Source organism: Hypomesus nipponensis, chromosome 11 (genome assembly GCF_054491055.1).
Source record: "Hypomesus nipponensis isolate SF chromosome 11, ASM5449105v1, whole genome shotgun sequence".
Lineage (NCBI taxonomy): Eukaryota > Metazoa > Chordata > Actinopteri > Osmeriformes > Osmeridae > Hypomesus > Hypomesus nipponensis.
Window position 1 is genome coordinate 4,340,424 of NC_140371.1, and position 17,386 is coordinate 4,357,809.

General features: G+C 40.0%; 1 protein-coding gene across 1 annotated transcript; it reads right to left on the reverse strand.

Annotated features, from left to right (window-relative positions):
* Positions 1-2,259: 2,259 nt before the first annotated feature.
* LOC146267806 (uncharacterized) lies at positions 2,260-4,341 on the reverse strand. The gene is made up of 5 exons (XM_084709376.1): positions 4,320-4,341; positions 4,052-4,117; positions 3,107-3,424; positions 2,832-2,921; positions 2,260-2,515 (listed from the first exon to the last, which is right to left on the reverse strand). The coding sequence occupies exons 1-5, from the start codon at positions 4,339-4,341 to the stop codon at positions 2,361-2,363; spliced, it is 651 nt and encodes a 216-aa protein (XP_084565502.1). The 3' UTR covers positions 2,260-2,360.
* Between the last annotated feature and the right edge of the window lie 13,045 nt (positions 4,342-17,386).

Sequence of the window (17,386 nt, forward strand, 5' to 3'; positions counted from 1 at the left end):
AACCAGATATCTTCTCTCTGCTTCAGGCACCTCCACCAACCAGACGTCTCCTCTCTGCTTCAGACACCTCCACCAACCAGACATCTTCTCTCTGCTTCAGGCACCTCCACCAACCAGACGTCTTCTCTCTGCTTCAAGCACCTCCACCAACCAGATGTCCTCTCTCTCTGCTTCAGACACCTCCACCAACCAGACGTCTCCTCTCTGCTTCAGACACCTCCACCAACCAGACGTCTCCTCTCTGCTTCAGGCCCCTCCACCAACCGGACGCTTGATAGGCCGTCACTATTGGTTCTTTTACATTGTTGTGAAATACCTTTGACTGTAAAAGTTGAATAGCCTACTGCTCAGTGCATGTGCAGCTGTCAATCTTTTAGTCCATAATATCAAGCTTGGTAGTTTAAAAAATATCTGGCATTGTATTATCAGATATAGCCTAATACTATTTGGTTAACAAGTCAATTCACTTGAACAAGTAAATGTAAATTATGAAACTGCTACTGGGACCTTAGCTAGCTAGTAGATGCTGGTTTAGTTAAAAAGGGGATTCCAGAATGCAGCTCTTTATATGTCCTAAGTGTATTTCCTGTTATCTCTTGCCAATTGTCAAGTTACTGTCACTGGTGGGCCAGTGTAGTGTGTGTTCTTGTTCCTGACATAGAACACCGACCTCACAACAATTCCTCTTTGTGAGCCACTAGAGGGCACTGTTGACGTTAAATAAGATCTTTCTAAACTAAGTATCCAAAAAGCACATTTGTCAGTCTGTTCCCCGTTTAGTCAACACAAGATATCTCTTTATACAAAATAGCAAAGATTGTTGTTCAACAGACTTATTCTTACTTTGAGATAATATTCATACGGTGTCTAGAGTCAGCTTAGGGTGTTAAGGTGGTTTTTCCAATGTTTACTGTATGCACCTTCCTGCCAAAGCAAATTCCTTGTCTGTGCAAACTTTCATGGCGAATAAATCCCATTCTGATTCTGATTCTATGTATTCACCACAGACAACACCAGTAGCCAACAGTTAGCTTTATGATGGAACAATTAATTTGATCACAGGTATGTAACAAGGCAATAAGGTTTTGACTACATTTGTTGTTTGTGTAATTTAGATCATCTCAAATCATACAGTCTGTTATAATATCACTTAAACTAAAACACACATGTTTTTGATTTTTTACTACATTATTGTAAAGTTGATTTTCCTAATTTATCTGTAAATAAGATATCCTAGAAGAATTCCTAAAACTTTTGGTCCCTTGTTTTCCTGCTAATTATTTCTGTTATTTTCCCCCTGTGTTATTTGACTTTGAGACAGACTTTATTGTTGTATTAACATGTGTGAGTGGACTCCAGCTCCCCTGCTGCAGTGTTAACAATGACCCATCTGTCTGTGAAGGGAAACTTGCCCTAGAAAGATCATGTTCCCTATGACTGGGGATGCATGTTCCACAACGTGTTCGCTCATGCTTTCTCATTTCTTTATAACCTCTTCGCTACTGAGTCTTCAAAGCAGAATCATTTTAAAGCGATACCTTAAAATGTTTAGTAGTAATGTTTTGGGATTTGTAAACATACCTTTACGGTTGTGACTGTAGAGAAAATACATTCACGTAAGAAATTAACAGAAGATCATAGTGTATGTGAACAATATTATCTTTCCAAGTGCATGCATCTGTGGCTTATACAGTATCTCTGAGGCTTGTTCGCTTGAAATCGATGTGTGGTTATGCTGCAACTCGTTTTTCACAGTAAAAAACATACTTTTCTTCACCAGGAAACTCGACACACTCACCACATTTCACAACTATAATGATTAATTCCACCTGGGTCAGAGTACAGATGAACATCTGTGTCAAAAGGTTGTTTAAGAACACAGCAGACGCTGTTAAATGAATACAGAGCTTTATTTTGAAATGTTCTTTGACAATGTGTACCATTTAGATATAGTACCTTAAACATTTAGTGAATTTTCATCTGTTAATTAATATGTTAACAGTCATTGATTCATTAATTCAATTAAAATACAATTTGTTTTAGTATTAAAATATAAAACACAAATATACATGCGTACAAAAAATTGCACTACATAAAATAGCATATCATTTTTTTTATTTTTTATAAACTGTATTTGTAAAAAAAAAAGCAAAAAGAAGACAGAAACTTAAACAGTCTAGACCAACAATACTGTTTAATACCTCCATCAAGGCACTAACACTTTAGACTCAACATGCACAATTATTCATGTCCCCATTTCTCTACATCCCACATCCATTCTATGCTATACGGCATCAGGCAAGATCTGGATAAATCTGCTGTAGTAGTAATGCAATATTCCTGAACAGTGGCTGTAGGTTTTAATGAGCTTTTCTCCAGGTGTGTGGTGGACTTCCCTTGTTGTCCCTGAGGAGCAGCAGGAGGGAGAGCCCACAGCAGTACACCAAGCTCTTCACTATCATCACAGTGTAAACCAGAGAGGCCAGGTTCACACTGCACATGGACTGCAACAGTTCTGGAAAGGAAACAAACCAACAATACCACACATTGACACAGACAGATCATGATATTTCTCCTGAGGCAACATAAGGGACGTACAGATTAATGTAATAGTGATCATATTTTTCATACCTTTTTAGTAAAATGTTTTAAGAATCAAAAGCACATGAAATGTAGTATTTTAACATGTTTTTATTTTTTACCAGCCATGAAATAAAAGTCAATAACAGTTACATCAATCCTTCTGGGCATTATAATTATGTGAGAAATATATGAAAATACGTATTGACGATTAATAAACAGTTTACAACAGTGTTGTAAATGTGTCTTACCATCAGGGACGTGGACGGCAGGAGAGACGTGTGTATGATTCTGAGGTGGACAGGTTGGTGCAGAGGCAGCCGTGGTAAAAGAAGATTCCTCTGAGACATATGTGCCAGAACATTATTATAATTCTGTGACAGATAGCTGTGCATATAGAAAGTAATTTCAAAATAAAGAAGTATAAATTAAGTTGGAACGGATAGATATTTTTAGGTAAACCTATTGTTTCTCCTATTGACTTTAGAGGCTTCAAAATAGGTACATAAATGGAATGAGGAGATACCTTTTTTGTATACTTCGAAGTCTTCAACATCAACATCGCCCACTTCATGCTTTACAGTGCAGCGGTACTTTTTTGTTTCAGCCTCTTGGTTCTTGACGATGATCACACTAGTCACCCTCCTGTCCTCCCTCTGCTCCAGCTCTTCTCTCTCTGCTTCAGGCACCTCCACCAACCGGCCGTCTTCTCTCTCCATCTTCCATGAAAACCTCACCAAGTCTGGGAACATGTCACTGGCCTGGCACAGCAGGATGGTCCTCTTATTTGTTTGGGTCTTGGTCGCTTGATAGGCCATCACTTTTGGGAGTTTTACACGCGTGTCTGACGGTAAGATAAAAGAAGAAGGAAAAAGTATGCTACAATGTTCACAGGAATCAGTATTGAGTATCCAGAAATTAAAATCTAGAGCAAATAATAAGTTCCCTAGATATTACCGGAGTCTTGAATATCGATTTTTGAATAGAGCTCATCATTAAAAACAATTGGATATGTCCCTTGCTGCACTCTAAATTGCATTACTCAATATAATTACTACCACAGTTTGTATATAAACACTAGCTGCATGCACGATCATTCAAAGTAACTTCATCAACAACGACATTCTGTGTAACATTCTGGGCTCTGGGAAACACTGTGACAATCAGAATGATTGCAGATGTGATAGGCTGCACTCATGACAAGTATTTTACCTGAAATTTCAATCCCTAAAATCACTTGATAAACAAAAGTATGGAGATAACGTAATGGAGATGTATTTTGTATAATTTTATAGATTGTGGGAATTTAAGGATCTCTAGTACAACAACTGAACAACAGTATCAAATAATTATTTAAATGTTAACTTTTTTTTGGTAACATGCAATGTATTACAAACATTAAAACATAGAAAACATATTAAATATAGCAAATGATAAAGTACAATTTATGAATCAGATAATGATATCTTACCTTCAACGTAAAGTCTAGTGCCAGGACCAAAGATGAAGTAATCCCCACAGTGAAATGCTCCATACCCTTAAGTAGTCTGTTGGATCCAGTAAGGGGTTTATACATGGTTATTTATTATTGAAATGTTCTAAATATCTGATCTATAAACTAGCACCATTTACTACAAAAGTACTATACTTTATACATACTTATGTCTACATTAATAACAGAAAATATTGTGAAATAACTTACATACATAACTTGCTAAATGTATGATTAATCCACCTACCGTAAGTTTTTAATTCCTGCATTTAATGAGAAACCATTTTCTATAGATCCTCTCTATACAGTCATGCTGTCACTTCACCTGCAAGTGTTCCACTTCTCTATAATAGTGAGCATGCCCTCCTCCAAAATAGTGAGTCTACCCTCCTGTATAATAGAGAGCCTACCCTCCTGTATAATTGTGATCCTGCCCTCCTGTATTATAGTGAGTCTACCCTCCTGTATAATAGTGAGTCTGACCTCCTGTATAAAAGTGAGTCTGCCCTCCTGTATAATAGTGAGTCTGACCTCCTGTATAATAATGAGCCTGCCCTCCTGTATAATAGTGAGTCTGACCTCCTGTATAATGGTGAGTCTGCCCTCCTGTATAATAGTGAGTCTGCCCTCCTGTATAATAGTGAGCATGCCCTCCTGTATAATAGTGAGCCTGCCCTCCTGTATAATAGTGAGTCGCCTTCCTTTATAATAGTGAGTCTGCCCTCCTGTATAATAGTGAGTCTGCCCTATTGTAAATAGTGAGTCTGCCCTCCTGTATAACAGTGAGCCTGCCCTCCTGTATAATAGTGATCCTGCCCTCCTCTATAATAGTGAGCCTGCCCTCCTGTATAATAGTGAGTCTGCCCTCCTGTATAATAGTGATCCTGCCCTCCTGTATAATAGTGAGCCTGCCCTCCTGTATAATAGTGAGTCTGCCTTCCTGTATAATAGTGAGCCTGCCCTCCTGTATAATAGTGAGCCTGCCCTCCTGTATAATAGTGAGTCTACCTTCCTGTATAATAGTGAGCCTGCCCTCCTGTATAATAGTGAGTCTGATCTCCTGTATAATAGTGAGTCTGCCCTCCTGTATAATAGTGAGTCACATTTTAACTTCTCAGCAAGGGGGAGGCACTTGGCACTGTTCTGTCATGTTACTACATGGCAGATTATGTATTTTTCTTTTGTGTCATTATAAGCTTTTCAACACTGGTTTGTGAAATGAATCCTCTAAATAAAACTCAAAATGTACACTGGATCAGAAATAAAATGTAAAATATATTTGTCAGGGTTGGTAAAAAACAAAAGCATTTGGATCCAACCTGGAAATCAGCGTCAATGGTTTACAGGCATCTGAACTCCTCCAGCCAAAATATAAAGTAATGTTTCACAAATGGGATTTCCCCAAAAATGCGTCTCAATCAAACCCCATAGCCATGTGGGTTTGCTTTGGCCTTTCAAACAGTTTGGAATCTGTTTGAATGGGCACTGCCTTGCAGCCACCAGGTTAAAAGCATTCTCTACAAAACTTACATTCCAATAGATTCCATTCCAACAGTATCTCCTTTCAAGACAGATATATTCTTTGGGGTATAAAAAGAAAAGACATGGAACATAAAATTGCCATAAATATTATTGTAGTGTCATAAATAAAACAAATATAAACGAACAAATGCACGATTAGCAAAATATTGTTCAAGCATTGTTAACTCTTGTAGTATAAACCACTTGTACTAAATTGCTCAAATAGAAACTTCAAAAGCAGGTAAATTACATTTTAAACCACAAATCTATTTAGCATGAAGAAACAACCTGTCATTCATCATATACTTTGTGAATATATGGGTTTTCCCTCTTCACAGTGCAGACTGCATTTACTGTAATCTGATTGGACGTCACTTCTTTGTATTGCAACACTGATTTGTGCACCCATGGCTTCAGCAGAGAGAGTACAGTCATCTGCAGCACCTTTATAGCCTCTGTATCAGAAATCAGTTGCGCGAATAATGTCCATTTCTCATTGTGTGTTTATGTCTTTGGAGGTTTTATGGTGTGTACAATATCTGACAGACAATGCTAATGTAACCTCTGTACCCTGGTGGTGTACAGCTTCCATGGAAAAATGAACAGAGGTGAGGTTGTATGAATGAGGCTTCTGCACCAAGTGAGTTTCACTTATTCTTGTACAAAGTAGGTTGACTTGTCCTCACTGTGGGACCTCCCCGTTCAGATGCCACAGTAGTAGGTGGCAGGATGAACAGTGTAACAGACTGATCTTTAACTGACATTGGCCTCCTTCCAAGACAACAGAGCAGTCTGCCTTCAGAGGATGAGGGGTTTCTGAACTGACACCTCCACTTGAAGAGACATGAAGAATCCAGATCAAAGGTTCTCCATGTTTTGATCCCAGTGAGTACAGACACCCTTCTCATTGTTACTGCAGCTGAAAGAAGCACTCTGTCCCTCTCTCCTGGTCCATGACACCTGCTCCTGTGTTGCCATGGCTGCACTGAAACATCAAAAAAATAAAAATAAGCACATACACATATAAATATGTTTTGATTACTTACCGAAACAAAGGACATGGAACAAAGTAGTAAAGATTACTGTCATGTATCCGCTATTGAACTGTCCACTTTTGGAGAGATGCAGAGAGAGATGAAGATGTGAGAGTAGTCTGGTTTGTAACAGTTCATAAAGCCTCACGTTGATTGTAGGTGGTGAACTGTAGGGCGGAGACGCTTAGTGTTTGTACCCGGCTTGGGAAACACAATTCAATTCCGGGTAGATGTTCAGGGAGATAATTGACTCGTTAATATTTGACTCCAATTTTAGAAATGTGCACAATTGCGTTACCTGTAACGTTGAGCGCTAAACAGTTAATGACTTGAAACTGGCGTCGGTAAAAATTGTCTGTTTGATCAAAGCATCGACCTTAAAATATGCGCGTTCACTAATCAGTCATTTATTTCTCCAATAATATGGATTTAACTACCGACCTAGTATGTAAACTGACCACTCAGAGGCTTCGGTAAATTCCTTCGGAGCGTGGAGATCCACTGTAAGTGACTCAGAGGCCTTAAGTCGAAACCTACTCCAGAAGTCTATGTTTATAATTAATATATAGCCATATCAACCAGACGAGATCAACATTTTCACCACCGTATCGTGATAAGTTTTAAGGAGAACAAGTAACTTATAATGCACAATAATAGTTTGTTACCTAAATAGTAACATAATCAATACAATTATAATAAAATATCATCAAATACAAAACATACCTTCAGAGCAATGGTTAACAAAGGTATTCACAATGAAGACTAGGCGCCTAACGCACCGAGCTGTATCATAAACAGAACTCAAAGTGTTTGGTAAAACTTTTCCCTATATTCACCCAAACCTGACTAAAATGGGGACACCGGCCATATGACTGAAAAGTTGTTTAATGCATAAAAATTCAAATTGGATCATTAATCAAGGCTGCAGTAGACCAAGTGGTGCCCTTGCAAGACAAAGGAATATATTAACATGTTGGTCTGCTGCAAGCACAAACTCTGTAAACCCCTTCACATGTATTTGTTAATCAAATCAAATCAAATGTATTTGTATAGCCCTTTTTACACGCAAGCATGTCACAGAGGGCTTCACATACGCCCATAGAACTGCCTCTCAACCAACCTAAACCCTCAAGGAAGACAAGGAAAAACTCCCAGAAAAACTCCCAAAGGGAGAAAAAAATGGAAGAAACCTTGGGAGGAGCAATTCAGAGAGGGATCCCCTCCTCCAGAGACGGTTGGCAAGAGAGAGGAGCAGAACACAAGCTAAACATAGTCATACAGTGTCAATGGGTTTTGAAACACCAAAAATCCATTGTTCGCCTTTATAGACGTTGGATGGGACCTGGAAACTCGCTGTTGGCCGTCATGGAGGCTGGTTTCCGGTTGGCGTTGGTAGACCGACGACCAGGCAGGTCCTGACAGCTCAGACCCCCCACACCACAAGGGATGTGTGGGGGGGACAGAGAGGAGAACAGGGATTAGAGAATGCCAGGAGCAGCTAACAGTTTCAGTCGTAATAGAATGAGATCCCCACCGGTCAAGTGTGGACTAGTGCAGCAATTTAACAAAGCTAAGAGGGTATTTGATGCAGCCCCTGTCACGACCCCACCCCTCTGAGCTTGTTTCCCTTACACACCTGCTCTTGATCATCGTTATCACTCTACTTAACCTGTGGCCTGACATCCAGTCCCTGCCGGATCGTTAGACGTACCAGTACGTTTCGCTTTAGTGCCTGGATCTTAAGGATTATCCCTAGTCATCCTGTTGCCTTACAAATTGTTTATTTATATTTCTGACCGGACTCCTGCTCCTCTGTTTCAGCCTCTGCACCCTGGAACCCGGTCACTCCCGCCTAACCACCCTCACCACCGACCTGCACATTTGGTACCACCATCACCTGTACCCACCTGTCACCAATAAACACCTTTTTCTTTCACCACCTACCAGTCTCGGTCTGCATTTGGGTCCGATCACTAGGAATTGTGACAGCCCCACACACCAAGACAGCGACAGCCCCCCTTGGTTGGAACATGAAATCTGTTCCAGGGGAAACAACTCTAAAATAGGTTATATTTATACGAATAAGGATGAAAACAACCAGCCCCCCGTTGTCTCCAACTAGTAAACTATAACAATTAAAATATACAGCAACGGAACTATTACAGTAACAATATACAATAACAGGTTTACTTTATTTGTAACATTTAAATGGGCAGTGTGAACATAAGCTAAAATTACAATTTAAAAGTTACATGTGATACACACATAGGCAAACGCACACCCCAGGTTTACATAGAAAGTACACACATTTAACAATCATAGGATTGACTAAACAAGAACGTTTTTAATCTAGTTTTAAAGGTCGAAACAGTATCAGCCTCCCTAATTGAGACAGGTAATTTGTTCCAGAGAAGAGGTGCTCTATATGAGAACGCCCTACCTCCAGCAGTTTTTTTTCTTAATTTGGGGTATTACCAGATAGCCGGCATCTTGAGATCTTAGAGTCCTTGCAAGGCAATAGGGTGCGAGGAGACCGGAGAGGTACAGTGGTGCCAATCCATGTAGAGATTTGTAAGTTAGTGGTAAAACTTTGAAATCAGCTCTGGCTTGGATAGGGAGCCAGTGTAAAGAGATAAGAGTAGAGGTTATATGATCAAACTTTCTTGTTTTTGTCAATAGTCTAGCAGCAGCATTTTGTACCCGCTGTACATTTTTCAAGTAGGTAATTGGGAGGCCAGAGAACAACACATTGCAGTAGTCCAATCGGGAAGTAACAAAAGCATGTATTAGTTTTTTCAGCATCATCCTTTGAGAGGAATTTTCGTATTTTGGCAATATTACGTAGATGGAAAAATGCAGTTCTGGTGATTTGTTTAATATGGTACTCAAACGAAAGGTCTGGGTCCAATGTGACTCCTAAATGTTTTACCAACTGGCTTTGAGATACTTTGACACCATCTAAGTTTAAGGTCAGATTGGATAAATTATTTCTGTATTTTTTAGGGCCGAAAATTTGAACCTCGGTTTTATCCGAATTAAGAAGAAGGAAATTTGCTGTCATCCAAGTTCTCAACCCAGAAACACATTTTTCCATAGCATGTGGAAATTCTCCAGGCTTTATGGACATGTATAGCTGAGTATCATCTGCATAACAGTGAAAATTTACCCCAGAGCTTCTAATTATGTTTCCTAAAGGCAACATATAGAGTGAAAATAACAGAGGGCCTAGAACTGAACCCTGTGGTACTCCGTATTTTACAGTAGTGCTCCTGGATGAGCAACCATCATAGTGGACATATTGTGATCTATCAGATAGATACGATCTAAACCACTGAAGTGAAGTACCAGAGATCCCAACATAGTTCTCCATACGCTCCAGGAGAATCTCATGATCCACAGTGTCAAATGCTGCACTAAGGTCTAGAAGAACCAGAACAGAGATAGAGCCCGCGTCAGAGGCTAATAATAGATCATTGACTACCTTAGCTAAAGCAGTTTCAGTGCTGTGGTGAAGACAAAATCCAGACTGGAGAGGTTCATAAAGCTGATTTGAGGAGAGGTGCTCAGTGAGCTGTTGTGCCACAGCTTTTTCAAAAATTTTGGAGAGAAATGGCTAATTTAAAATTGGCCTGTAGTTGCCAAGACAACCTGGATCCAGGTTTGTTTTTTAAGAAGGGGCTTAATAATAGCTTGTTTGAAATCGTCAGGGACTTGTCCAGTTACAATAGATTCATTAATAATACTAAGCATGGGAGGTCCAATAATAGGGAGAAGTTCCCTACAAAGTTTGGCAGGGAGGGGATCAAGAAGGCAGCTGATGGGTTTCGAGGAATCTACCAGCTCGATGAACGCTTCCATAGAAATAGGGTTAAAGTGGGTAAGAGCCTCAACATGCAGCATGCTGGGTATAGAGTCAAATTCCGTGTTGATGGCCACTCCTCCAGGCCTAGTCTGTAGTTTGTCCCTTATTGCATAGATTCTTTGGTCAAAGAAATCTAAGAAATCATTGGGAGAGGGATCTGAACTAACACAGCGTGTACTTTTCTTAGTGAGTTTTGCAACAGTATCAAATAGGAACTTTGTGTTGTGTTTGTTCTTACTAATCAATTTCGAGAAATATTCTGATCTGGACCTGATGAGGACTTACTTGTACTCAATTTGGCTGTCCTTCCAGGCCAGGCGGAAAACCTCCAATTTAGTGGTACGCCACTTATGCTCTAATTTTTGAGTGGACCTCCTTGAGAGTGCGGCTTTTCTCTGAATACCATGGAGCCATTTTCTTGTCTTTTCTTTTCCTTGGTTTGAGTGGGGCAACAGAATCTAGGGATAACTGAAGAACCAAATTCAGATCCCTTGTTTTAGCATTTAATGATTTATTTGGGACGTCCAGTGCTTCTAGTGCAGCAGGTAGAATATTAGCCAGTTCCATAGCTGTGTTTGGGGTTATGCAGCGGCTAGTAGAAATATTCTGGGTGCCTCCAAGGCTCTGGCAGAGATCCATTTTAAAGGTAACCAGGCAGTGGTCTGATAATATAGGATTGTGGGGGTGGAAAATTATGTCACTAATCTTGATTCCCCGTGTGAGAACTAAATCCAATGTATGCGAGTGAAGATGGGTAGGTTTAAAAACCACCTGAGTGAGACCTGTGGAATCCAATAGAGCAGTAAAGGCCTTACTTAGAGGATCTTTTGGGTCATCCACATGGATGTTAAAATCACCCATAATTAAGACATTATCAGTATATGTCACAAGATCAGCACTAAAATCTGCAAATTCCTCTAGGAAGAGGGAATACGGGCCGGGGGGCCGGTATAGAGTAACTAAACTAAATGAGGGAGGGGGGGCAATAGTAGAAGAATTAGTCCTTTTTAGAGTAGTTGGTGGTTTCATGCAAATTATCTCAAATGATTTAAAGGTATTTACAGATTTTAGGCTAAGGTTGAAGCTAGCTTTATATATCATAGCAACACCGCCACCTTTCTTTGAGACACGAGGGATGTTACAGTATTACAATTATTACTAGAATGTAATACATAAAATAAGAAAAAAAAGCATATCAAACACAACATTAAAAGCTGTTTAGAACGATATTTACAAGAACAAAACTTTTAATGATAATTTCAGAGTCTTCCTTGGTCAACCTTCCTCTTCAACTGTTGACATCACCTCTCCACAGGTGTGTCATCAAGGTGTGATTGTCATTTTAACATTCATGCAAATCAATGACTGTCCCAGACGAGTTTCTGGGTGACCAGTGACAAAGGGGCTGCAAAAACAGCCCTACATAATCATGTTACACATGTACCATTGCTCTAGTTGTCTATTGGTCAAGTTTTGCATACAGGCTCTGGGTGGGATTTCAGGTGGCAGAACTTTGTACATCATTCAGCCTTTAAAGTCTGCGCCGCTTGGTGCAAGTAGTGAAGAACAAATATGAGGTCACACTGCACTTCAAGAGGTGTGTCTGTATATCACAGGTCTTAGAAATCTCACAATCATCGCTGAGGTTGTGTCCTGTCTTGCTATTACAAGAAAGTCAAACAGAAGAACCCAGATTAATGTTTCTTCTGGTACCAATCAGCAGACAGGCTTCACTCACCAGTGCCTTCCTGGTACCAACCAGCAGACAGACTTCACTTACCAGTGCCTTCCTGGTACCAACCAGCAGACAGACTTCACTAAGTGCTTCACAGACTGAGACACGCTGGCCTTCTTTCTGGGTCTGTGTTATCTGCTGCTCCATTGTCTTCAGTTATCTGCTGCTCCATTGTCTTCAGTTATCTGCTGCTCCATTGTCTTCAGTTATCTGCTTCACCATTGTCTTCAGTTATCTGCTTCACCATGGTCTTCAGTTATCTGCTGCTCCATTGTCTTCAGTTATCTACTTCACCATGGTCTTCAGTTATCTGCTGCTCCATGGTCTTCAGTTATCTGCTGCTCCATTGTCTTCAGTTATCTACTTCACCATGGTTTTCAGTTATCTGCGGCTCCATGGTCTTCAGTTATCTGCTTCTACATTGTCTTCAGTTATCTGCTGCACCGTTGTCTGCAGTTATCTGCTGCTCCATTGTCTTCAGTTATCTGCTGTTCCATTGTCTTCAGTTATCTGCTGCTCCATTGTCTTCAGTTATCTGCTGCTCCATTGTCTTCAGTTATCTGCTTCTCCATTGTCTTCAGTTATCTGCTGCTCCATTGTCTTCAGTTATCTGCTGCTCCATTGTTTGCAGTTCCACACACACTGAAACATCAGTTCAATGTTAACATCAAATTCAAACTGTTCATGTTTGCATGAATATATCACACGCTGCTGGCATTATGATGGGCACTAAATACATCCTTGTAAAACAGTGTACAGAACAAACCCAGAACTGCATGAGTTGTAATGTGAACTGTGTTGGACGGTACTGCACTGGCCCAGACGTGTAACAACTCCCCTGCCCTCTCAGAACATGTTATTTCATTTGCAAGAGGGTGTAGTTCTTTATTCAATGTTGATAATGAGAGTAAAAGGTTCTTCCAATATTGAATGATTGAATACTGCCTGTGCAGCTTTCAGTCTTTCAGTCCATAATATCAGGCTTGTGGTTCAGAAAACATCTGGCAATGTATTAAAATATGTCATATATGGTTAACAAGTCAATTCACCTGAACAAAGAAATTTAAATTATGAAACTGCGACTGTGCCCTTAGATAGCTAACTAGTATATGCTGGTTTAGTTTAAATAGGGAGACTACTATGTGATTTTAGGTGAGATGTGTCTTTTGAGCTGTTAATTTAACCTCATGTTGTCACAATTCCTAGTGATCGGACCCAAATGCAGACCGAGACTGGTAGGTGGTGAAAGAAAAAGGTGTTTATTGGTGACAGGTGGGTACAGGTGATGGTGGTACCAAATGTGCAGGTCGGTGGTGAGGGTGGTTAGGCGGGAGTGACCGGGTTCCAGGGTGCAGAGGCTGAAACAGAGGAGCAGGAGTCCGGTCAGAAATATAAATAAACAATTTGTAAGGCAACAGGATGACTAGGGATAATCCTTAAGATCCAGGCACTAAAGCGCCACGTACTGGTACGTCTAACGATCCGGCAGGGACTGGATGTCAGGCCACAGGTTAAGTAGAGTGATAACGATGATCAAGAGCAGGTGTGTAAGGGAAACAAGCTCAGAGGGGTGGGGTCGTGACACATGTCCCTCTCTCCCTCTCTCCTGGTCCATGACTTCAGGTCCTGGAACAACTGTTATCCAGCCTCTGCTCTTGTTCAGAAAATGTTTTCAACAATTTCACTTGTTTATGATTCAAGATTAACTTTATTGTGTTCAATTTTGCTTTGACTTTCACCCATAATGCTTTAAAAAACATTATTCAGACAAGTGAACAAAAACATTCATGGATGTTCTTAAAAGCACTATTTACAAACAGAAAACAAAAATCCATTTGAGAAGATGTGTATCAATCCCTTCAATACAGGCAAAGATCCCCCTGTATCCATCCTGGCCTTTGATCATACCTCATCCTCTGGTATTTACATTGGGTATTGAAAAAGGGACAACATCTATGTGATCTACAACAGCTGCTGGTCCTCAGCATGTAGAACATGGGATGGGTCAGTGATGATCTCCTGGGCTTTCCTCAGGTCTGTTCTTATAATAATGCCTGTTCTTAATAGTAGCAGTTCAGACTACAAGGAGGAACCAAACTGTTGGTATTTTGATACACGATTCTGCTTTGTCCTCATTTAAACCAGAAATTGATTTTGAGTTTGAGCAGAAGTGTGAAGCTAACAGTCTGTCTGATTTCTACCAACTCTTCAACCTGACTCACTATGTCACTTCCTGTTGCAATGTTTTATCGTCTATCTAGATGAAGCCGAGACAGTTTTTGAACTGAGTATCAGAGACAGTCGTCACTGTGGGGCCTACCACTCTTCCAGCAGGCACAGTAGTAGGTGGCAGAATGGGACAGTTTAACTGACTTTATCACCAAATCATAGTTGTTGTCCCTTTTCAAGGCAGAGAAGTCATCTATTTGAGGATGACCGTAACCTAAATAAATGTTTCCATTGCTCTTATCAATACGTAGAATTAGAACAAAAGGTTCTCCTGCTCTTTCCTGGTACCAGTAGACATAAGAACCAGAACACTGCCCAGTGCCTCTGCAGCTGAAGGAGACACTCTCGCCCTCTCTCCTGGTCCATGACGTCTGGTCCTGGACCAGTTGGTCTCCAGCTGCTGCTGTTGTACAGAGAAGATATCAAACTTTATCTTGAGATCACAGCTGTCAATGTCACATGTACAGTACGTGTAGAAAACTCACCTAAAAACAGGACAGATGTAAAAGCACTGAAAACAAGGAACATTTTTTACACCATTAAACTGTCCACTGTTGGAAATATAATTGTTCAGGTCTTTGTTCAGTGTGGGCAGAGAGATAAAGATGTATTGGGGTGTCTGGTTTCAGATAGTTCATCTAACCTCATGTCATGTGTCCACCATGTTTCAGTCCTCTATTGGTTGGTCTGAAGATAACCACGCCCCTCTCGTTTGCATGTGCGATCGGAAATAAATACATCACAGAAATAAAAGTGGTGTGGAAATAAAATGGTGTGGAAATATATGTGGAAATAAATGTGGTGCGTAAAAGTCCTAAAAAATGAATAAATGTGGCATTAGGAAATAAAAGTCCCATGAAATAAATTAATGTTGTCTTTACAAAAACAATAAATAATAATACAATTTTAAAAAAGTATTTATTTACTGATGTTGGTAAATGGATTCAGCTATATAATTATATAATGCTATATTTATATATTTATTGCCATTTTTTTTTTTTTTCAGAGTTTATTTCATAGACATATTTATTTATGTATGTATTAATCAATTAATTTACCTATGTATTTATTTATTTAATTGTGACTAACTCTGCATTCCATATTCTAAGGGTGCCATGACTGAAAAAAGGTTGGGAAACAATGATCTAGATGAAGCCCAGACAGTTTTTAATCTGAGTATCAGAGACAGTTGTCACTGTGGTTCCCAACACCACTCTTCCAGCAGGCACAGTAGTAGGTGGCAGAATGGGACAGTTTAACTGACTTTATCTCCAACTCATAGTTGTTGTCCCTTTTCAAGACTGAGAAGTCATTTTCTTGAGGATGACCGTAACCTAAATAAATGTTTCCATTGCTCTTATCAATATGTAGAATTAGAACAAAAGGTTCCACTGCTCTTTCCTGGTACCAGTAGACATAAGAACGAGAACACTGCCCAATGCCTCTGCAGCTGAAGAAGATTCTCTCGCCCTCTCTCCTGGTCCATGACGTCTGGTCCTGGACCAGTTGGTCTCCAGCCGCTGCTGTTGTACAGAGAAGAAATCTAACTTTATTTTGTGATAACAGCTGTCAATGTCACATTTACAGTACATGTGGAAACCCACCTAAAAACAGGACAGACGTAAAAGCACTGAAAACAAGGAACATGTCTACACCATTAAACTGTCAACTGTTGTAACTGAAGTTGTTAAGGTCTTTGTTCAGTGTGGGCAGAGAGATTAAGATGTAATGGGGCATGTGGTTTCAGATAGTTCATCTAACCTCATGTCACGTGACCACCATGCTTTAGTCCTCTATTGGTTGAGATCATTGCCTAGCATGACCTTTAACTTGTGTAAAAGAGGTAGACTGTACACATGGACTCCCAAACAATCTGTGGTTAAATGGAACTTTGGCTAGAGTGACCTCTGTAATGCATATGATTAATCACCTGTCAATCTAACTGTGGTTGAACAGTTTCACTGTGTTTCCAGTAAGTAAATAGTCAATAGTAATAGTTAAGACTACAAGGAGGAACCAAACTGTTGGTATTTTGATACACGATTCTGCTTTGTCCTCATTTAAACCAGAAATTGATTTTCAGTTTGAGCAGAAGTGTGAAGCTAACAGTCTGTCTGATTTCTACCAACTCTTCAACCTGTCTCACTATGTCACTTCCTGTTGCAATGTTTTATCGTCTATCTAGATGAAGCCCAGACAGTTTTTGAACTGAGTATCAGAGACAGTCGTCACTGTGGGGCCTACCACTCTTCCAGCAGGCACAGTAGTAGGTGGCAGAATGGGACAGTTTAACTGACTTTATCTCCAAATCATAGTTGTTGTCCCTTTTCAAGATTGAGAAGTCATCCTTTTGAGTATGAGAATGGACATTTATGTTGGCATTTTTCCTGTTACTGACCACAATCATAACAAAAGGCTCCCCTGCTCTTTCCTGGTACCAGTAGACATAATCATTAACACACTGCTCAGTTTCTCGGCAGCTGAAGAAGACACTCTCGCCCTCTCTCCTGGTCCATGACATCTGGTCCTGGACCAGTTGGTCTCCAGCTGCTGCTGTTGTACAGATAAGAAATCTAACTTTATCTTGTGATCACGGCTGTCAATGTCACATTTTCAGTACTTGTAGAAAACTCACCTAAAAACAGGACAGATGTAAAAGCACTGAAAACAAGGAACATTTTTACACCATTAAACTGTCAACTGTTGTAACTGAAGTTGTTTAGGTCTTTGTTCAGTGTGGGCAGGTGTTCACGTGTCCACCATGCTTCAGTCCTCTATTGGTTGAGATAGTTTCCTAGCATGACCTTTAACTTGTGTAAAAGAGGTAGACTGTACACATGGACTCCCAAACAATCTGTGGTTAAATGGAACTTTGGTTAGAGTGACTGTCTAATGCATATGATGAATCACCTGTCAATCTAACTGTGGTTGAA

What these genes read in the sequence shown, in the direction of transcription:
- LOC146267806 (XM_084709376.1), bottom strand. Translation starts at nt 4,341, where the DNA reads ATGCAGGAATTAAAAACTTACG. An exon ending in GCAGGAATTAAAAACTTACG is followed by an intron (nt 4,118 to 4,319) that starts GTAGGTGGATTA and finishes AGACTACTTAAG; the next exon opens with GGTATGGAGCATTTCACTGT. An exon ending in CACTAGACTTTACGTTGAAG is followed by an intron (nt 3,425 to 4,051) that starts GTAAGATATCAT and finishes TCTTACCGTCAG; the next exon opens with ACACGCGTGTAAAACTCCCA.